Below are 23917 nucleotides of genomic sequence, written 5' to 3' on the forward strand. Positions count from 1 at the left end.
GTCAACTTTGGACGAGGAGATCTTCCAATATACTCGTGCGTTTGGAGTGATTTCAAAGCCATCTGAAAGCTCTGGAATTCTAGTTTTTAGAGTAGGGCTTCCGGAGGAAAAGGCTCAAAGAAACTAGGCTGGAGGTTGAGAAGAAAGCAGAAGGGTCAGTCTGGGCCAGTCTTGAAGATTTTGAGATTCCGGCCAAACCACGAGGAATTATGAGCTGAAAGTTTAGGGTAAGTTCCTAAGACAGTTTATAATAAGTTTGTAGAAGGAAATATTTCCAAAAAAAGGTTTGGAACTATAAGTAATCTAAGTTGTAAGTTGAATCTGGATTCTAGGGGTGAAAAAGGGACCCGAGGAGCTATTAGAGTGAAAAGTTCCTAAGAGTTCGAGGTGAGTGGCTAAAATGTTTTCGAACTAAAATGTTTTTAAAATGTTTTGATTACAAATGTTATACAGAAAGCATGTTTGCGAAAATAATTCTCATGCCTACTAGTTTTATAAAATGGTTTCCAAGCAAGTTTGAATTGTGATTTGAACACATGCATATTGTTGAAAAACTATTTACATATGTATATGTATTGATTTTATCCAGCATGCGTTACCATCTTTAAAGCTATGTTGTATATGTGTTATATTGTACATGCTTTAAAGAGAAAAGTTCGTGTTTACCAAATAGTTTTGGTAAAATGCGATGCCGAAGTGCAAGGAGAAGGCATCACCCAACTAGATACTGAAGTACAAGGAGAAGGTATATATTGGTACTGAAGTACGTTTAAGAAGTACCCAGCCAGCGGGATACTGAAGTACGTTGGAGAAGGTATCCTGGTAGCTCGATACTGAAAAACAAGGAGAAGGTATCTGAGCAGTAGTACCTAATGTGTTAAGGTACTTAGTGTGTCCACAGGTGAATAAAGTCAGAGATTGAGCAAAAGGGTTCTCTCTGGACTAGTAGTTGGTGTTGGGATTATTTTACCAGCTATACAGTACTTTGATTTGAGAAATGATTTTACTGTTTTATGTTTAAAATAGTTTTATATACATTACGCTTGGAAAATATTTATGCTGCAAAAGTTTATATTTAAGATAAATATTTTCTGAAATTATGCATGAGAATTTACTAGGTTTTCTCGGCCACTCACTGTGCGTAAGCTCACCCCGTTTTCAAATTGTTTTTTTCCCCCCCACAAGTAGCAATCAAATCCTCTGAAGACAGCTCAGTATCTGCTTGCCACTTAAAGGACCAAAAGACTTGTAACCGTTTGCTAGGTGGTTACTGTTAATATTGTACACATGTTACTATTGTTCATATAGGGACTAGGATTGTGGGTTTTTGGACTTGTAAATCTAATGTTGTAAATACTCTAAACATATTAAGTTTCTAAGTTAATAAATTGTGGGCCTACAGCCGTCCCATTGCATATAATTTGTATTTGGTATCAGAGTTATTCCGCAAGAATTGTTAGGCAGTAAGTGTCAGCCTAAGGGTTGATAATTGCTGCAGTCACGCCCTTCTAGGGTGATCTGGGGTGGGGTGTGACGGTAATTTTGTTATTTCATATTATCTTTAATATCATTACTTTTTTTTAGTATAACAAATGGTTGAGAAGGAGTATCGAACTCTAACCTCAAGAGTTAAATTTTTTAATGGAATGATATACTTGATAGGACTACCAGAAAAATTGCCATGGATAAATTTCATGTAAAAGAATTAAAAAAACACTATAGTTCATTCCAAAAAACAAAACAAACATTTGTGCATAAAAATCAAGACTAATTGAAGGTCTTACTTTAATATTGTAATTTGCAAAAATAAATGGTGAAATGGGGTGATTTTGAAAATACTAGATATTTGTGGTAATGTGTCTGATTTTTTTAGAAGTTTGAGAGGATAGAAAAGAATAAAATAATAAGTTGAGGATTGAAAATTCGACCTCGAGACTTGAAGTCTCGACCTGTCGCGCCACCTGCTCGTCTGATATTATGCAGTATTTGACTCTGCCGTGTCATGACCCATGCATGGTCACATCCGTTTTTGAACTTATGGGTCGAGTTTTGAACACATTTCTTTTTAATCCTCAACTTCCCTCGTAGATTACTACTTCAGATCACACAGATTGTTCTCGTTGCTCTCTTCCTCTGATCACATATTGCTCTCTTGTTGCTCTTCCTCTCTTTCGTGTGATTACTCTCTTCCCCTCTTTCGATTTTTACTTCTCACAAATACCCTCTTCCCATAAATTTTTTTTCCTCTTATTCTTCTCAAAATTGTTACTAAACCACTTATTTTCCACATTCGTTTATCAAATTGTGAGGTTTGTATGTTCACTCTACTAAATTTCTATTTTTTAAAAAATAATTATAAAATTTGTTCTTTTCCCATACTATTATATATTTTTTTTTTATAGTTTTTGTTGTTGTTTGGGAAATAAAGAACCAAATAGAGATGTACTTTCACTCAACTAAATTCATATATATATATATTAATTTATTACTAGTTTTTTTTGTTTTTTAAATATTTTTTATATTTATATTACGTTAGATATATCATTTTAATTCCTTATATTATGATATTATTAGTTTTTTAGTATTAGTTATATAGTGACGTTAGTAGATCTACCATATTATTTTTTTAATAGATGTTGAATTTAATAATATTTATATGTTAATATTAGTAGTTTTTTTATCTATAGTTTAATATTCTTATTTATGTTATGCTAGATCTACCATGTTAATAATGTTTTTTTATATATTTTTTAAATAATATTAAATTTTGTTAATATTAGAATTTTTAACATTAGGCTTTTCTTAAAAAAAATGTGTTAATGTTATTTTATTTAGTACAATATTAGTTATTTTGTTAGTGCTAGGGTTTTTAAGATTTGGTGTTATTTTGAAGAAAATTTAGTTTTAGAGTTTTAGGCATTAGATTTTTAATTTTAGTTTTCTCTACCTTTTTTGTTTATAGTTTTTTAATACAAAAAGAAGTACCCATGTATATATATATATATATATATATTATATTTTTAGTTTTTTTTTTAATTAAAAAGTTTATTGTCTTTGTTTGTTTTTAATAAAAAATCTCTAATTGAATGAGTTTGTTGTATTTTTTTATACTATTTTATTTTTTCATTTAACTTTTGATATTTATACTTTAAAAAATTTAGTATTTTTTTTTTGTCATTTAATACAAAATCATTAATTTGAGTAAATTATATATATATATTTATAATATTCGATTTCTTTTTATTTCAGTTTGATGTTCAAAGTTTTTTATTATAAAAAGGTTAGTATTAGAGTTCGTTTTTTAGTACAATATATTTGTAATTTGAGTTTTCTTTGCATTTTATGTTTATAGTTTTTTTAATAAAAAACTTTAGTATTAGTTTTTTTTTAATGAGTTTGATGTTCAAACTAAATGATTTTTTAAAAAAATATTTTTAATATTTTTTTAATAGTTTTTGTTTGTATTTAAGTTTGATAATTAGTAAAATAACAAGTAGTATATTGTTTGTCTTTTTTTTTTTCTCTTAGAAAATGACGGACAAATGTTTGAGATTTATGTCATTTACAAATGATAATGTGATATGTGTTGATTATGGGTGGACGTTTGTTTTCTGACAAATCAAGTCACTTTGTGTACTTGATGAAGGCAATAAAACTCGACGTTCGTGAAATCGCTGGACCTCTAATACTTCTTCAATTATGGGCTTGGGAACGATTTCCAACAACGGTTCCACAACTCTCACATGTCAATGATGATTAGTTAGTTGACGAGTCTACGATTCTCGATATGTTATTTAAATTTAATTTAATTTAACAAATATTTTTATATGATTGGTATAGTTAATTTAAAATCTAAAATATTAATTTGATAATATAGGTGGAGAGACAAATTTTGTGTAACTAGATCAACTACACAATGATCAAGACATATGTCAGACGATAAGTCCTATCATATGTTTTCACATTGGTGAATGACATTATCAGACAATTTGGTCTCCACTAGGATGTCCCATCAGAATGCAAAGGTTTATTACAACAACAGTTCCAATTAGGCAATTTGATTGGGATGCGACTCAAAATTACATCAATTATTACAAGGCACTACGTCACTCGTTCGGAAGCAATTGTGGCTCATCTGGTACATAATCAAATATTGTCTAATTAATTTTAATTTTAATTAAAGAGGAACCAAAGCAACCTAGAGTTCAAAGTCGACGACGTCGACCTTGTGAGATACATTGATTTTCTTACTATTATTTTTAAATGAATGAGAAACGTTAAACTATTGGGTTGATATGAACATTTTAATTTACATTTTATTATATTGCCATTATAAACAATAATTGTAATATGGAAGAAAAAAAGATTGAGAATTTGTTCTTTTCTATGATGTCTCTTAAATTTAAGAGTTAATAATATCAATTTTACTTGTAATTAAGAAGTACAAGGGTAAATTTTTCTTCTTATTAATAAATAGGACAGTAAATTTGCATAGGATACTTTTTTAGAGAAGGTAAAAGAATAATATTAAAAAAAGAAAAAATAAAAAAGGGTCGAGCGTTCATATATTGGTCAAGTTTTGAAATAAATAAGAAAAAAAAAAAAAAAAACTGGACAAGTCAAATCTCCAAAACCACCATATTTCTCAAATTATTTTCAAACGATATTTCACTAATTATTTATAAAAGTTACAATACTCCTCCAAATTTTCCGATATACAAGCACCTTTTTAGTGCCTAGCTGCACAACCCCCTATACTCCCTGCAGTGTTGAATGGAATTTTCCATAATTGGATAAAAAAAATTTGAAATATCCATTTGGTACTTCGTAATTTAGTTCTTGTATTTTCAATCAATTTAAAATTTAATTTTTCGAAATTAATTTATGTAGAAACTAGTTAAATAATAATAACTCCTTTTTTTTTAAAAAAAAAAATCATTAATATATTTCAAAATTTATGAAGGGAATTCAAATAGATTTTGTTTTCGAAAAAAAACAATAAACTCCCAGTAGAGACTAAATTTAGAATTTATTGAAAATATATAGATTAAATTTGAACATTTAAAAATATAAAGACTAAAATAAACAAAAATCTATGGGAACCAAAATGATATTTTAACCCTAAAAAAGAAAAAAAATCAAATGAAAGGGACATATGCCTTGAATATGTTATATGTCTTTGATTTAAACTCAGATTTGTTTTTTCTAATAAAAGAATCAATAACATTTATGAAAGGGTACCTCTACAAGTCAGTACTAACTTTGTGGCATTTTGAATGATCTAATCTACCATATGAACCTCTGGTTTCCAGTTTCATTTTCCCAGTAAAAGGGACGAAACAAGAACATGAACATCGTGAAGGCATTCAAAGATATGTAAAGAAGTGCAACCAAGAGCCAACTTAGTCTACCGTTCATCTGACAATGAAGCATCAAGAAGTAAAATGGAGTTGTGAAGTATCTAAACTCGATCAAAGGAGCAGGAACAAGAACCGCAGCAGTGGCTAAGAAATAGGCCAGGACCCAGATTTTCCTCTGGGATTTCCCTGCCACAGGAAAAAATTCAGTCAACACAAATGAAGCAGAAAGAAACTGGTTCAATAGAGCGAATACAACGGTTGTGTAATTCGGCTCTTTGTATATGAGCGAAGTTTACCAGATTTCCATGGCGTTAGTTTTCTTTCTTCTTTCCTTTTTTTTTTTTTTTTTTTTAATAAGAAACAAGCTCATTGATAGATGGAATAGAGAGGATAAAGCTCCAACGTCTATTGGTCCATTACAAAAGAGCTCTCCAATTGGAAATCAAAGTAGGCTATAATGAATGAAAAGATGCTAGATTTACACTAAGAGAAGGCACCCGATAAGACCCTATCCATAAATCAATCATTGGAGGAAGTAACTTTGATTTTCATCGCATTAGTAGAGACTAGAAAGTAAGCCACTCACTTAATATGTCGATGATGGAAAACCATGAACAAATATATGCTGGAACGAGAAGGTACTTCGATGACCAATGAGCATTGATAACTTTACGCCAAAGGTAGAAGGGGTAATGCCGATTGTCAGCTAGAAGATAGGGGTGAGCTATGCTGCAACAGACCAACTAATATGTGATGAATGAAATGGAAAATGAAGAATGCAATTGACATTTTGTTTAGAAGAATTTCACCTCCAACTCTAATCACAAAATCTTACAAAGTTTATTTTTCTAGGGAAAAGAAAATGGAAAAATAAACACTAAAAAGCTTTAAATGGAGATCTTGAAGAACAATCAAGACATTACATGGCTGACAAGTGATGACTTATCATTGGTTGATCCCTTAACAAAAAGCTGTACTGCTTCTCTCTTCATAAAGTCCTGCCCCAAGGCTCCGGACTTCGAAGAAAACAAAGGATTTTCCTTATTAAGCTTATCCAAAGATCAAAACACATGACCACTGCGTTACACCTTCAAAATTTTTATTTGTTCGCTTATGAAAATAAATTGCGAATATAGTCCAAGTAATAAATGCCCAAATTTCCTTTGTGTCCCAATTCCAATACGATCCCCATGTCTCATTAGCCCATACTGCCCCTAAAAGAATATCTATGCTTAAAAAGATAAACCCTAAACTAATAATACAATAACTCCAATGATTTAATTGTTGAATCATTGAGACTTATAATAATTCTTCGAAGAAAAAAGGAAGTGTTTCTTATAAAATTGTTCCCTTTATTCATGTATTGGATCTCATCAAAGGAAAATAACGCATTTAAGAAATTGATTCTACTTGGAGACCACAGGGCTTAGCCAACAAAGCCGCCCTTGGGGTAAAACCAGTACTCCTTTTATTAAATTATTGATACTTTTTAGCTGAATGATCTCGTAGGTTGTAGCATGCAATATGTAGCATGCAATATGAGAAATCTTTTCCCTCCAATACTATGTTTCACTGAACCTGAACTAACCTGAAATAGTGTACAGAGATGAAGCCAGCAAGAAGGGCAATGAAAACTTGCAAAAAACTAAGAGGTCTGCCTTTCCAGAATGAGTGAAACAAATCTAAGAGCTGACTTAGATTACAGTGCCTTGGAGCCATAACAAGAGCAGAAAAAAGACCAAAATACAAAATCTGTGCAAAATGCAGAGAGACTGCATGTGCTTCCTTTGCACCTGCATTTTGAGACGTGTAATAGCAATGAGTTATTTTTTTCTGAATAGAAATTATAATAAAATATCAATAAATAAACTATTGAAAATAATAAATAATAAATAATAAAAACCACTTGATTCAAGCAAAATTTAGGGTGTCAAGATAATAATTACCAAGAACTATACTTCCATTCCAACGAACAAAAGCAACAAAGGCCATAAGCATAATCACAAAGGGGCAAAATGAAACCAAGAGCTTAAATTTCATATGCCACATGGTCAATAACATGGCCCTAATCTCGTCCATTAAACCTGTAACGGAATGCCCAACAGCAGTGCAGGAATGATCAATAAAAATACACAGAAACTTGGAGGGGCAAAGGAACACAAAAAGGGTGAGTTACTGCTTAAACACCACTTCTGCATGAACTATTCATAAAACAATTTTGTAATTCAAAATATTAATGGAAACAGATCAAAAACGGTGAAATAATACCTAGTTTCTGGTTTATTGATGAGAATCTTGTGCTCTGTGTAAATTGTTCACCCTCATCCTTTGTACGATTCAACTTTCTCTTTCGCAAGTTTACTCTAGAAATGAAATTGCCTTTAGCATTCAATGGACTACTTTCCTCCACCACTACATTATTCTCATGCATTTGTATAGTATCGTCATGGCAAGTCAGAGTAGTATCAATAATCCCAGAGCATGCTACAAAAAGCATCCATACAACATTTGTTTGTCGAATGACAACTGCAAAGACACCAAACTGTATAAAGGGATGAAACTAAGTTATCAGAAGGGTAGAAGATTGCAGAAATGAAATGAGAAATTCCATCATAAAAATATCAAATATTCCATTTAATGTATTACAACAAATAATAATAAACTCCTGTCTGCTCCAACAACAGGTCCTCTCTTGAATACTGCAAAACACAGGTCCTTATCAACCCAAGGAACTCACATCACCATGATTCTAGAAACAACCCAAGGACTCATAAATCAATGAGAGGAATTATTTCAGCCAGGTAGACATACATACATATAACTATATGGAATTAGAGGAAGAATTTAAAAAATAAAAATAAAAAATAAAAAATAAAAGAATGATCATCAAACATGTTTAACTTCCGTAGGAAAGGGGGGTTTCATTTTCCTCTGACTTTGTTCTCATTGGAACAATTTCATACCGCAAGAGGATGGATAATGAAAATGCAACAAACTTAAGAAACTATCATGGAAAAGTATTAGTAAGCTCCTTACCAATGTACTCAACCAGTAATTCTTCTTTAAGCATGCTAGGTACATAGCAAGGACGGCTGTCAGCGATGCAACATCAGTGTAATACAGAAAAGTGAAGAACCAATGGAGTGGATAAAGTGCCAAAATCACTGCATAAGTTGTTGCTTTTTTATCATCAAGATTTGGCCTTAAATGGGAGATTATCTCATATACAAGTACACTGCACAAAACTGCCAAAATCCCATTGGTAGAACGAAGAATCTGAACGGAACAGGCTTCAGAAAATGATGGTGCTGCTCGAGTAAAGACAATGGCTGGAAACAAAGAAGCAACATGGGCAAGTGAAAGATAGTACCTGCAGAAATTTTAGATTCCATGTATTAACAATCTTGAGAAAACACATATTATCATTACCACCAAGTGAAAGTTGTTTTTTTTTTTTTCTCTCGCAGGGAAAATTGAGTAATTATAATTAAGAAATCAACAAGCAAATATTTCACTATTCCATATTGGATACTGGGGACAGCAACAGCATTTTTCCTGACAAATAAATGACCGATAGCCTCATAAACTGAATAAGGATACATATCATGACTATAATCCAGAATCGGACCCAAAACTTTTAATTCAAAGAATCAAAGAATAGAGTTACAAACTTACAGTCCAGGAGGAGTTGTAATCATGGGGTCCCAACTTCTGAAGTTCCCACTGCAGTATTTCTGAGCTTGAGGCACATGAAATATCTCGTCCTTAAACATCAATCGGGATCAATATTGTAAGTTTTTCAAGTAATTTTAGTAAGAAAATGCAATTGTGAACGAACAAACTCCAAATTTAAAAAATTCGAAATGAAATTGACGAAAAAACTTACCATATAAGGATCGGGAAGAATGCGGTTGACGAGGATGGAGATCGGAACCACCCACAAGCTCACGATAGCGGCTACAGCGATTCTGCCCATTATTTCTCAGTCCTGGATTCAGATTCTGGACGAGATGAACAAACTATATCTTCCTGAACCAAGGCAACAAAATGGATACTATTAAGAATCTAAATGTTAAGTCATCGCTAAGCTAGGGTTCCGTTCATAATCGGCCCAAGAATCAAGACGCAATTGGAATATGGATGATCGACATGGGCGCTGCGTTTACGCGGGAAGCATTTGGCAGCCGTAGGGTGATCTCACCATTGCCCAACCCACCGTCTCCTTAGGCTTGAAAGGAAATACGAATGGAAAAAAAAACAAAACAAAACAAAAAGGGGAAAAGTAAATAGAAAATATACAGACTATTTATTAAATCATTTTAGAAGGTCTACATATACACACACAAATTTCCTAAATAATCATGAAATCTAAATGAACTAGCATACCATGTTAAAACAATAACTTCAGTCCAATTGTACTAAAAAAAAACAATCATGAAATATAAAACAATAACTTCATTCCAATTGTACTGAAAATAATAATAATGAAATATACGCAAGTGAATCAAATAGAGAATAAATATAATCATATAAAAAAAAGATAAGAAGAAAAAAGAGATAAAGAAGACCTAAGTAAAAGTTCTTAAAATTGATTAAGAACAAAATAAAAATAACATGGATAGATTATCTAAATAAACTAGAAAGTAAGTCATGTCTAAAAGAAAACGTAGAATTTCTCCACAGTTATATCTCTATTTTAAAACTCACTATGAAGCATGAATACGTTATAGTAAACAAGATAACTTAGTTGACCTATAATTTTCATTTTGGTCGACGAATAAAGTAAACATAGCTTCAAATAACCCTAAGTATTTATCGCATAAACTGGTCCATTGAACTTAGAAATTTGTACATGAAGGATGAAGTATGTACATGTTAGTTGTTGATTATTCTTTTTTAGTAGTACTCTTATTGATTTGAATGGGATAAGCTACCATTTGAATACATTGGGATATTTCCTTAATCGAATGCATAGCATAAGTGTTCATTTATTCTATAATAGTGCATAACTGATTTTGATTTCTACTGATGTTTTTAAAAGCTTGTCATCTAATTCATCTCTTTAAGCCATATCTAAATAAAGTTAAGAAGATTAAGCTTTTTCATGGGTGAACTCTGCCCTTAATTCTGATTCTGTTTGATTAAAAAAAAATGTGTTTTTTCATGGTAAAAACTCTAACATTCTCTTATAATTCATTACTTTTCAATTAAAAAAATTTGGTAAAATTCTAACCACAATAGAAAATTGGCTTATAAACACTAACGATCTGGCCACTCACACTTGTATTTTTTTTCCTAAGGATATGTAGAGTGGAAATTGATGAGATTGATAGTACCAAGTTTTAACCATGCTATAATACAAACCCAAATTTGCTATTATTGGTGGCAAAAACACTGAGTTTTATGAAAATATTTTTACTTTTCATATGTATTTATTGATATAATCCCTGACCCAATTCTCTCAAAGAAAGCCTCCGCCCAACAAACATCAAAATTGAGACCAAAATTATTCCGTGTAACCAAATGAATTCACCAGCATATTTCTGGGAGAACACAACTAGTTAAAAACTTAAAAACAATAAGTTTGGAAAGGACAATTATTCAAAATTTCCTCACTGATCACAATATTCAGAAGAATAAAGAATGAAAATAAACATAACTGACTTGGCACCAAAAGGCTCACAAGGGATAACTGAATGATTAACAAAAAGTCCAGCTATCACTCCCGTTAAAAGGTTGACAATACATTATGATAAGAGAGAAGGTACAAAAAGAAGGGAAAAAATTGGAAAAACAGAGTTGAACAGAAGAGGGAAATTAATGCAGCAATTTCTTTCTCAGGTAAAACAGTACCGAAGTCGACACGTGTTCGCTTGTAATTAGAAGCATTTCCTGTGGACAATTGAAGGGCCGGACTCATCATACTCAGCCTTGGCAATCCACATCTGCATACAACAAACAAGCAAGCCAAATTTATCAAATTTAAAGTTTAGACTGACTCTACATTGTGATAAGAAGGAAAAACGCTTTGAAAATAAACTCACCTGCTGGAAAGTACTCAAGGATGCCAAGATGGAACCTCCAATCCACACGCTGTATTTCCTTTCAGGCGGCGCAACCACCTTAATCTTCATGCTGCTCGGGGCCAACGCCGTGATCTCCTTGCTCATTCTATCGGCAATGCCAGGGAACATGGTTGAACCACCACTGAGCACAATGTTTCCATACAAATCTTTCCTGATGTCAACATCACATTTCATGATGGAATTGTATGTTGTCTCATGAATACCGGCAGCTTCCATACCGATCATGGATGGCTGGAAAAGTACTTCTGGGCATCGGAAACGCTCAGCACCGATGGTAATCACCTGACCATCAGGCAACTCATAACTCTTCTCAACAGAAGAGCTGGTCTTAGAGGTTTCTAATTCTTGCTCATAATCAAGGGCAATGTAGGCCAATTTTTCCTTCATATCTCTCACAATTTCACGCTCGGCTGTGGTGGTGAATGAATAACCACGCTCGGTCAAAATCTTCATGAGGGCATCGGTCAGGTCACGGCCAGCAAGATCGAGACGTAGGATAGCATGTGGAAGTGCATATCCCTCGTAGATGGGGACTGTGTGACTGACACCATCTCCAGAATCAAGAACAATACCTAAACCAAAGCATAATGACTTCATAAGGCAGGCTCGATAAACATAATCTCTCAATTCACCAACTTTTCAACAGCAAAAATTACAGAAGTAACTATTCAGAAGATAAAGGGTATATGTTCTATTTTAAGCACCAACGAGAAAGCTTACCAGTTGTACGACCACTGGCATAAAGGGAAAGAACAGCTTGAATAGCTACGTACATAGCTGGTGCATTGAAGGTCTCAAACATAATCTGGGTCATTTTCTCACGGTTAGCTTTGGGATTGAGTGGTGCCTCGGTGAGAAGAACTGGATGTTCTTCTGGGGCGACACGAAGTTCATTGTAGAAGGTGTGATGCCAAATCTTCTCCATGTCATCCCAGTTGCTGACAATGCCGTGCTCAATAGGGTATTTAAGAGTCAAAATACCACGCTTGGACTGAGCCTCATCCCCAACATAAGCATCTTTCTGTCCCATTCCAACCATAACACCTGTATGACGGGGGCGTCCAACAATGCTAGGGAAGACAGCCCTTGGAGCATCATCCCCAGCAAACCCAGCCTGAAAAACAAGAAGAAAATTAGAATTTAAGTTTTTGGACATGTTTGGGAGTGACTTGAAATGGTTAAAACACTTTTGTCATTTCCAAAATCACTATAGAATATGATTTTAATCCTTCAAAGTCAATTTTGATGATATGAAAATTGCATTTAAAATTGTAGAATCAAACATTAAATTTCTTTTGCATGATTAAAAATGTGTTTTGAGAGTGATTTTAAAAATTTTGAAATCACTCACAGACATTCACTTCTTCGGTTGAATAGGATGAAAATCATAATAGATAAACGTTATTCATAACACAATTTTAAGTTTTAACCAATAGATTTATAAGCATTATATTAAAGTTTAGGAAATTTAATCCTCAACTGAAGGTAGAATTCAATCACCTTAACCATTCCTGTTCCATTATCACAGACAAGAGGCTGGATATCCTCGTTCTCAGCCATCTTTTATATTGCCTGCAAAAGAATGTTAGATTGCATCAAACATATATAAAAGAAAAATAAAATGAGCGATCTGAAGAAAAGATGCAAGAAAATCTGGAATGGTTCTTTCAGAGATAGGAAGAAGAAAGCAAAATGCTAAGTTCCTGAATCTAATATTTAAGGAAAATAATCGGTCTTCAAATTCATCAATTATGATCGCCGAAATTCTACAGTGCAGCTAAGATCCTTGACGTATAACATATGAAAGCTGCATCTTGTCTCTAGAATAAACATACACTATTACAATTACAAAAGGAAATAATATCTCTTTCTGATATTTCAAAAAACGACTTAATCATAAGTAAAATAGTTAATGTTCATCCTCTGCTTCGTTGCAGAATAAGGCGGATCATGACCTGATCGGTACTCCACAGCCTTTTCAAAAATTCATACTCTGATTTAAGAACATCCAGGAAAACAATATGCCACAATGAAACCAGTCGTTAAGCAACTGAAGCATTACTCGAAAGAATCTTTCAATGCAGCAACGTCAGTTCTTCAAAAATCAAATTATATAAACAAAGAAATAGGAACGGAAAAGTAAAATTCCAGAAGATTCAAGCACAAGAAGCGAAGAAAATCAATCAAACAGCCATATCGAATGCTAGAACATCCAAAAAACTACCAGAATGTATTGTTTCAATCAACTCCAAAGAAACCAGGAAATTGTAAAGCAATGGGAAACGCCGATCGTTTGGAAAGAAATTCAAGAATCGAAATCAGTACATTATGATGAGAATGTAGAGAAAAAACAAACATTCATCGAACAAATTACAGATGAAAAATTGCAGTACCTTTTTTTCTTTTTTTCTTTTTTGGTTTTTCGACTTGAAATTGAAAGCGCTTGTGCTCGAAGTTGATTTCTTAGCCAGCAGCTACCCGCCTCCCGAGGGGTTTATTTCAAAACATGAAAAAACGGAAAACGGACAATGCAGAAATACGAAGTCAAATAAAATAAAAGAAAATAAAATAAAAATAAAAATTGGGAAATGAAAGTTTCGTCCGAAAGTTTCGTCCGAAATGAATTGCGAGTTAAATGCACTCCAAATTCGGTCTCATTCTGACCGATCCTTGGTCCAGAATCCCCTTCTTAAGCACTGGATCTACGGTCCACATGACGCGTCACTTTGATCTGGGCCTCAGGTGGATCCAGCTGTCATTTTGCTCTTTTGGGGACCAAAATACCCTCCACTTCCTCCAATCACATGTTTATTATTTAAATGAAAATCAGATTTGGATAATTAATTTAGTTAATATGTAATTTCATTTTTCCCGTTTTAAATATAATCGAACTATTGTTATTTCTTTAATACATATTTTTAATAACAATAATTGAGAAACATAAGTAGTAAATTCTACTCTTGGTATTTCTTTTTCAAGAAAAAAAAAACATTTGTTTAAAATTTATCATACAAAAGAGGATAGTGTTTTTTTTTTAATTTATTCTTTTATTGTATAAATTTTTTTGACAAGATTCCTTATATTTTAACAACTTTTAATTATACCAACGTCAAATTTGATGATAACTTCATTTTATGTATGCTATAATGTGAGTTAGCAATAATTTAGAGGAATAACTAAGTCATACCCATAGTATTAAATTTCGATCGATATGTTGATATTTTCAGTGATATTTTTACATCTTTATAGGTTTGATATCGACATGAGAGGTAAATCTATATTTCCATTATATAGTAAAAAAAATCCATAAAACATAATAATTAAACAACAAAATATCCAAATATCCTAATGTAAATATAATATAAATAACAGACATGTTAATTTGTTTAAAAATCATAAAATCTTTATTTATTAACTTTTTTTTTTTATAATTTTTCTAAAAATATTCATTGGAATCAAAATTTTATCGATATATCCATCGTTAATCTACGTAAAATTAAAATTTCGATATTTTCATCAACATCGACGTTTTAAACGTTGGTCACACCTAAGAGTATAAAGATTTTTAATTTCTTCTAAACAAACTTAATGAAAACAAAAAATCGACTTTTATTTTATTAGTCGTCTTATTCATTCTTTAGATTTCTACCAAGAAACTTTATTATCGACTAATTTTAACATTCACCCACAATAAAGATATAAGTGAAAACAATTAAAACATACCTAACTAAATAATTTTTTTAGATACACATTAGACTAAATTAAAATTTTCTCAAATACTATAATATATGTCTAGACTTCAAAATTAAAAGTATAACTAAAGTCTTCCACAGTTTAAAAATGAGGTTTCATTATAAGGTTCATTTTTTTTAAGCTCCATAGACATTTGCTTTTTATTTTTTTAAGTTAAAGCAACTATTAGAATTGAAAAATATTTGAAACTCCGACTTCTAATTAATCGAAGACATGTGCTTAACTAATTGAGTTATGTTCATGTTGATAATCATGTAATTTTTTATTCGTAAAAAAGAAAGATTAAAACCTTTAACCTTTGGTTCATTTCACTTTAATTTTATTTTCTTCCCATAGTGATAATACTTAAAGTTTTGAATGGTGAAATATCATATTTCATCATATGTGGACAGTTTAAATACCTTAAAAAATTATATATAATATCTCAACTAACAAAGTTTTGGCAAGTCTAATATAATATGAAGATAAATTCTTTTACATTCTTCTATGCCTTACTTATTATTACCATTTTTATTTTAATAAAAAGCCAAATATGGTTCAAAGTTTTTGAGTATGGCTTTCCTTAGAAGGTAGGACTCCATGACTTTGAGAAATTTGTTGATATTTTTATCATAATGTGATAGTGGAGGTGGTTACTTACTTTCTAGTGAGAGGGTAAAAATATCAAATGGGAACCTTTTTAAATTGGTAAGATAATTATGACAATCCAAATTTTTAAGTAATTTTTAATTTATTTACCTTAAATTATTTGAGTGACATGTTGAGTGTTGAAGTTAAAATTGAATTATTGAGATTAAGTTAATCCAATTTAAATTAAGTGTTCAATATTTAAAATTTGGATTTAATTCAATTGGTCATTATATATAATGGAATTAGGGTTTAAGTAAAATAAATATATAGATATTTATAAAATATCTTGGAAAGCATGCAAAGGAAAAAAATTGAATCTTCTTCCCCACTCTCTCTCAGTCGCAGCCCCCCTTTCTTTATTCTCTGCATTTTGAAGCCGACGGCTGCCGCTTCCTCCAACGTCGTCAAGCGCTGCCTCCAATCGGTCGTCCACCCCAAACCATCGTCGTTCGCCGGCGTCCACGCCCACTGGAGGCCCGTCGATCCCTGCTGTTAGCGTGCGAATCCTCGTCGGTTGTGGCTGGGAGTTCGCCGACCGCCGTCTTGCACTGCCAGCGGGGCCGAGCTGCCGCCAATCAGGTGTGTATCATCATCCGGCAGCCGTCTCTTGCCGAAAGCTTAGATTTGTAAGATTTGATGTCTTTTTTTTTTAATGGATTTTGTTGAGAGTTGTTGATTACCCGCTAAAGATTTGGCTTGGTTTTTATTTTATGGAGAATTAGAAGGTTGGATTTGTTTTCTTGAAGGGGGAATTAGCACACTGTTCAGCAAGTTTGGGTTCGTTTCTGAGATTTTCGGATTTTTTTTTTTTTTTTTTTTTTTTTTTTGGGTGGCATTTTAATGTTTCAAGGCTCTTTATGTCACTCAAGTATGCTCTAAATTTGAATTTAGAATCCTTGGTTGTGATGTTGGCATAGGATTCAAAGATTTGTTTGAGGTTGAGGTGCAATTGGAGCTGAGTCACACTTTAGTAAGTGTTTGGAGTTATTAGGATTGAATTTGGATTTGGTATTAAGCCATAAATATTAGGTTTAAATTTTAATTTATGTAATAGGGCTGATTCAAGGTTTCTAAAGGTTTAAAGAAGATTGGCTGCTTGGATAAATTTTATTCACGCTTGCTATCGAGGTAAGTGATCTACTACTGGTTCGTCCTCAAACCCAAGTTAGTGTTAAGATTATGATTACAATATCAAGTCCTAATGACTCTGTCACAGATTCTTTGTGGCGAGTTATTCGCCAGTCTATCTTTACCTTCAACTGAAAAACATGAGAAAAGAATGAGTATAAAAATAACCATTACTAGGCCTACTAGGTGAACAGTTAGCATTCTTATCGAGATTCAAGTGTACATTACGCATCGTAGGTATAGGCATAGGCTTGCATAGGGGGCGAACCCAAAGGTATGCTTTCATAAATGGTGATCCAATCATGACTCATAAGTATAAGTGATGATCCCAAAGGAACACCGAAACATAAACATAAGATGTGAACTCGAAGGTCCACAACCTGCGATATATGCAACCCAATAAGAATACTAACAATCACTATCGATCTAATATAGGCATATACATGAAATCATAATCACATGCTCATGAGCTTCCAAAACAGTCTCAAAAATTCATCCATCAATCAAATGTAGCAAACATTCACATAGTATCATATTTTCTGTCACATACACACGGGTTTCTAGAACACTCTCATTAGTCCAACCATAGTAAGTCATAGCAATTCAACCTATCAAAACAGAATCATACTTTCAGTGCAATCACAATCTTAATTGTTTCACTAGTTTCTAATTTATGCCCAAAGTCAACATCTTCCAAACTTCTCTAATAAGTTCAACTAAGTACCTTCTCATTGATAAAGCCACACTGTTCCATATCAATAGTTCCCAAAAACTAATGTCACTTCAACTCTCCTTAAAAGATTATTTCCTCCAACACTCTACTAAACTACGGAAGAAACTTGTCCAAACACCCATCCAATATCCTAGTTGTCCTTGTCCAACTCCTTAGGTTGGAAAAATATTTTCATGCTAAAGATGAGCTTCACAATTAACAACCTAAACAAACTATCATTTCAACCAAAGCAAACTAAGGTTTATAATTGCATGTAACTTTAGTATGCTTAAAACCAATGCCAAGGCTAGTAACCACCCAAATCTTTTCTTAGCAATTCAAACCAAATCTATGTACTTGTAGTCTCAAAACGACAACTTCCTTTTATCTTCTTAAAATAGTAAGTACTTTCTAAATACTTTGATTTCTCACGCTCATCTTTGTTAAGACCAACAAAATCAAGATGTTCTTTTTCACTTCCAAGTGAAACAAAATCTCTATACCAAAACATGTGACTATTTAACAACCCTTTCAAAATCTATAGTTTAATTCTAAACTTGAAACTTTAGTAGGGTACTCTCTACAATGTAATATTGCTTTTAGACTTCAAACGCATATCCTTCCTCTTGGCATAATTAATTAAACTTGAGTATTTTCACCATGACAGGAACATAAATAAAATCCAAGTACATTGAGAACAATAATTCACTCCCACAACTTGCTTTTCCCACTCCAAATTTTAAGTCCTTTTCCAATTGTTTAGCCTTTCTTCATCACCACACCAACTAGACTAGGTACTTTTTAGAAGAGCTTCCCAAAATATTAAATTTACCTTCTCTCCAACTTAAACTTTTCCATTCTCAAGCATCACACAAGAATAACCAAAGTATTATTGGGTCCACCATCCTTAAATCCCACCATAGTAATTTTGTCGTATTAAGCCCTTTAAAGATTTCTTATAAACAAATCATCAACTTTCAGTAACTAGAAATTGATAGAAATACTCTAGTCTTTCATTACATGTGTGTATATATATATTCCCTTTCCTTACTTATCTACAAGCAATCTTAGTCTCGTACCTAAGTATGTAACTTATTGTGATAGAACTTCAAATAATACCATTAATCTTATTGTCCATCACAAAGCATCATGTAATTGTTCCATAGTGATTTCTCACCTAGTCAACTTATTTGATGCCTTGAACATGCACATCATTTTATATATTCTTTATTGCATCATGCTACATAGCTTTATTATACTTAAAGGTCTTTGAACTTCCATCCCCGTTCCACTCTAACAATCATACCATGAGATAAACTAGTACCAATTGGCTTCAAATTTTTTTCCCCATAGTGTCATAACTTAATATCCAACGCATACTAACTTCTGTCAACTATTATGTAAGCAATAACAACAACTCAATACATAAAGCTTAAGCATGAATACTTTTAAACACAACTACCATACGACTTTTAAGGGCAACTCATATTTACAAATTTAATTAACCCAGTTATATCTCTTACAAAAAACATAACCTTATAAATAGTTCTAAAAAATAAATTGTACTACAAATAATTTGTAAAATATTTAAATAAAATAATATGATATACTTTTATGTCAGTTAAAAAATTATGATTTTCTAAAAAAAAAAAAAAGAATAATACAATTTTTTAAATATAATTATTTTAAATGATAAAACTGTTGAAAATATTTTCAAATATAGCAAAATGTTATCAATGTCTATAATTGTCTATCATTGATAGACAATAACATATTGTTATATTAATAAATAAATTGATTCATTTTCCAATATTTGAAAATAATTCATTTTTTTAAGAGATTAATGGATAATTGTCACACTCCGCCCCGAGCCCGAAGAGAGGCGTGATGTTAACTAATGCTACTCTTTCATGACAACTATTGACATTATCTTACTAGTTTCCTATTAGAACCTTATTTACTACAGCAGCGGAAAAAAAAATCTTACATACTTTATTTAGGAAACTAAATTCAAGTTACATTTACATGTGTGGCACTACCCGACTACAAATACTCTTTTAGTACTATTTCTAAACTTGTGGCAGACCTTGACCCACTTCGCAACCTGGACTCTTCTGTTACTTGCGAGAGAAACACATAAAACAAACCACGAGCTTTACAAAGCTCATTGAGTGGTATCATAAATACAAGTCTTTTATAGATCATAAGCATTATATCACGAGGTTCCAGTGCAAACCTCCATCCTACCATGAAGCTTTTCACAATCCTACCTACACACACGGTAGATAGTTAACATTCCACATCTAAAAATATCAACCTATGTGCACATAATTCTCCCTTTCATGGGCTCAAAAGCTAGGCCTGTCGGCCCTCTAACTATCCCATTCAGGGTTTTTCCTTCCCACAAGCTCAGAAACTAGACTCTTTAATCCCCCTGACCATCTTGTAAGGATTTATTTTAAGCTCAGGTTCTAGGTTCATAGACCCCCTGACCATCCCAACATCATATTCACCTCATAATATAAACTACAACATATTAATTCTAAATATGCTTAAAAAAGTAAAAGAAGAAACCACTCACAGTGACCCGCTGAGATCTTTCCTCCCAGTTCACCCGGTTTCCTTTATTCTTTTGCTGGACTCTATTTCAGATTTAACTTTAAGCTTAGATTACTCACTCTTTCGAGCCTTATCTCAATACATTTCCTTCTTAAAAAATGTGTAAAAATGCCTTAACCAGATTACCTTAAAGTTTTGCCTTGAAACTCCTTGGAAAAAGTTCAGAGTCTCGAGTTTACTCCCCCTGGCCCGACTGTTTCTCCACTGGTGAGCACCTCTCGGCTTTCCTTGAATTTGACAGCCTTATAATTAAAATTTCATTAAGGAAACCCTCATATCGAATCTACATTTAATTTAAAAACTTTTGGTCCAAAAATCACCTGATTTGCACGAGTAGTCCGAAATAACTTCTCGTTCGAATTTAACCTAGGCGTCTGTTCGTACACCCAGCTTCCTTCAGCGCCTCTGTTCATACTTCCGCCCGATCAATGCCTCTCTTCCTTCATTCAATGTACGAATATCTCTTATTTTCTCCTTTCTTTGTGGTTTTTATGGACTTAAATAGTTTGTGGGTTAAAGTGAAGCATTTTGCCCCTTTTATAGGCATTTCACCCTTCTCCTTTACCCGACACCTTCTCCATTGATCACATCCAAGTGTATTCCTCACCTTCTGCCAACGCCCAACTTCTTCCACCTCCCATTTGATGTGTCTTCTTCATACATCAAACTCACCTTGCATGAATATTTATTCGTCCAGCTTCTATTATCTTTGTTATAGACTTCCGTTGGTAAAGCCATTTGTCTCCATGAGATCATCAATCTTGCATAACGCAGTCCTCAGCACCGCCCCATCGTTTAGTTCTTGCTTCTATCGTCTAGCTCCAACAACCCATCTTGTAGCTCAATCGTTTAGCAAACGATCTCGCTGATCTCGCTCTCAACGATCTCGCTCTTAACGATCTCACTCTCAACAATCTCGTTGATCTCACTCTCAACGATCTCACGCATAGCCTATCATTTAGCTACCGAGCCCATCGTTTAGCATTGACACCTATCGTCTAATGCATCCGCTCGTCGCTTAGCGTCATCGCCCATCATTTAACGCTTAATGTTATCGTTTAGTGCTATCGCCTAGCACTATTGTCCAGCTTCTATGCTTATCGTCTAGTGCTTACAATGATCATGTAGTACTTTGCCTATCGTATAGCCCAATCGTCTAGCGCATCATTTCTCATCGTTTAACGTCGCATAACTCTACACGATCGCATCGCTTGGCTCCATGCATTTACTATACAATCGCCTACCTCATCGTGTAACTCCCCGCATTGCTACACGATCATCCAGCGTCCGTCTACTCGATAGCTTACTTCATCAGCTCACTTACCATACGATTGTATACCTCATCGTGTAGCACTGCTTATTTGCTACACAATCGTCTACCTAACGCCTTGCGTTTAACCTCTCGTTTCTCTGCTCTTGCTCATACGTTCTCAACGCATGGGCGAATTTCATGTAATGCGTTTAACTTCACAAATGTGTACATGATTGTCCCTGACTTAGTTTTATTTTAGCGTTTAACACCTAACATTCGGCTCTATGTTAACCTCGCACTTAGTTAAATTTTCATTAGTTAAATTCCACACTTTTTGAATTCCTTTTCAACGTAGGGTTTCATACCTAGTCAAATTCTCCTAGTTGTTAGTTTAAACAGGGAATTAGAAATGCAGGTTTCCCAATAATACAATTTGATTATCTTTTGATTTTTTAGTACACTTTTTGATGTTTTATATCATTAATTCTAATTTCTAAGTTCCATCAAATAATTTTAAGTTTTTAACTTTGTGAAAAAGATTTGAAAATAATGTATTTAAAATTTTGTATTTAGATCATGACTGAAAAATAAAACTATAAAGTTAAAAAGTTTACTGATATAGATTTTTAATTCTATTTTAGTCTAAAAAACTTAGATAAAAACACGACACATATATGTTTGATATGCATTATCAAATGCATATTTAAAATAAGGCAAATACTATATAACCATACTTTTTAAAAATACAAAAAATATATTTAAAATACTTATTCTAAAAACAATTCACATGCTTTTTTAAATCAATTTTTAAGATTTCTCAAAGCCATTTTTATTATTCAAATTTTACAATGTGGTTTTAATCGGTGGAATTACTAATAACAAAAAAAAAATGTTATAGGACTAACTTATCACTTTCTCGAGATTATAGGAACCAAAATTATATTTTAATTAACTATATATGTGTGTATTGTTAATGGACGAGGCAAATATAAACTCAATCTTCCTGTGGCAACAACTATATGAATTTGTAGTTAGGGAAGAACACAACCTGTAAGATAGAAAAGATATGTACACTAGTATAATGCTTGTCACATAGACGTCGAAGTAGAAAAATTTTAGTATATGAGTCAATTAAACTTACTTCACTTTGAATGTCTGCCATGTATTTATAGTGTTTTTTGACTTAACCTTATTTCTTTAAGATTTTCGGGTCATCTCTTCATCTGATCTTACTTCCTTGGGTTTGACCATCTACGTTATTTACCCCATTTGCAGACATGCTTCGTGGGTCGGCCTCATGGCATGTGCTTCGATCCATGTCACTTCTTATCTTCAAAACTTATTTTACCTTGGAACTTTTTAGCCTAGAACGTTGTTGCTTCTCTCGTCTTTTTATGCTTCTACCCTTTGGGCCGATGTAGTGCATAACCTACATTGTCAAATTTATTGAAGGTCAAAACTTTATTGGGTTTAAACTACCTTAAATGTGTGGAAAAGGACATATGATAATATTGAGAGGTTTGAATGGTGAGAATGATGATGAAATCAACCAAACATGGAATGAGGCTTTCAAACAAGCAAAAGTAGATGCATGAGGTGAACATGACCACCTTGTACTCTAAGAAATTGATGTTTTTTCTTTTCTTTTTTTTTCCTTTTCCCCCTTTTTGGTGGTATTATAATAATACAAAAATAAAACTCAAACCAACACACTTTTTCCTTGCCTTGGTAAAAGCAATATTTTGAATCATTCATTATATCATATCATATAGCTTTCACTTTATTATTTTATTTAAAATCTTGGTCCCATCCTTCCAATTAAGACGTGCAACCCTGATTCTCCCCCATCGACATGGTTGATTTGGCCCCACTTTTTTTTTAAGGAAAAGGGGAAAAAATGGATGAAAGAGAATATTTCCTATAACAATTTTTTTTGGTTGTCAATTAACCATGTTTATTGATTTTATTTTAGGTTAAATTATTAAAAATATCTCTATATTATAATATTAATTTAAATTCTACCTTCCGACTTTTGAAAGTTTGATTTTATGATGAGTTTGAATTTGAAATTCTTTCTCAAAATAATCCTTGAAAATTTTTTATATAAAATTAATAGACGAAAAAAGTTTGTATTTGCTTATGTGTTGTGTAAGTGTACACAACTAAAAAATTATAGAAAATAAATTTATGAGTTATGATTAACCAAACAAGCCATAAAATAAAAAAGGTGGTTGCCAGAGATATTCATTTACCCTATGGGAACCTGTCCCATTGAGGCGGGAATTCCTCGATTAGATGGAGAATGAGAGAGAGACCAGGGAGAATTTTTCCTCTATTGGTTAAATGGAGACAGGGACGGAGAATTCTCCGATTAGAT

At 32.7% G+C, this 23917-nt stretch overlaps 2 protein-coding genes across 2 annotated transcripts; both read right to left on the reverse strand.

The window, feature by feature from the left end:
- Positions 1-5160: 5160 nt before the first annotated feature.
- On the reverse strand, positions 5161-9653 carry LOC120069892 (dol-P-Glc:Glc(2)Man(9)GlcNAc(2)-PP-Dol alpha-1,2-glucosyltransferase). The gene is made up of 8 exons (XM_039021720.1): positions 9247-9653; positions 9036-9124; positions 8397-8730; positions 7629-7902; positions 7307-7444; positions 6949-7153; positions 5947-6089; positions 5161-5546 (listed from the first exon to the last, which is right to left on the reverse strand). Exons 1-8 carry the CDS (start codon positions 9334-9336, stop codon positions 5287-5289), a joined length of 1533 nt encoding a protein of 510 aa, XP_038877648.1. The 5' UTR covers positions 9337-9653; the 3' UTR covers positions 5161-5286.
- A 1255-nt stretch (positions 9654-10908) lies between these two features.
- Positions 10909-14091, reverse strand: LOC120069893 (actin). The gene is made up of 5 exons (XM_039021721.1): positions 13840-14091; positions 12947-13018; positions 12167-12560; positions 11405-12018; positions 10909-11305 (listed from the first exon to the last, which is right to left on the reverse strand). Exons 2-5 carry the CDS (start codon positions 13004-13006, stop codon positions 11240-11242), a joined length of 1134 nt encoding a protein of 377 aa, XP_038877649.1. The 5' UTR covers positions 13007-13018; positions 13840-14091; the 3' UTR covers positions 10909-11239.
- Between the last annotated feature and the right edge of the window lie 9826 nt (positions 14092-23917).

This window comes from Benincasa hispida, unplaced genomic scaffold (genome assembly GCF_009727055.1).
Source record: "Benincasa hispida cultivar B227 unplaced genomic scaffold, ASM972705v1 Contig66, whole genome shotgun sequence".
NCBI classification, from domain to species: domain Eukaryota; kingdom Viridiplantae; phylum Streptophyta; class Magnoliopsida; order Cucurbitales; family Cucurbitaceae; genus Benincasa; species Benincasa hispida.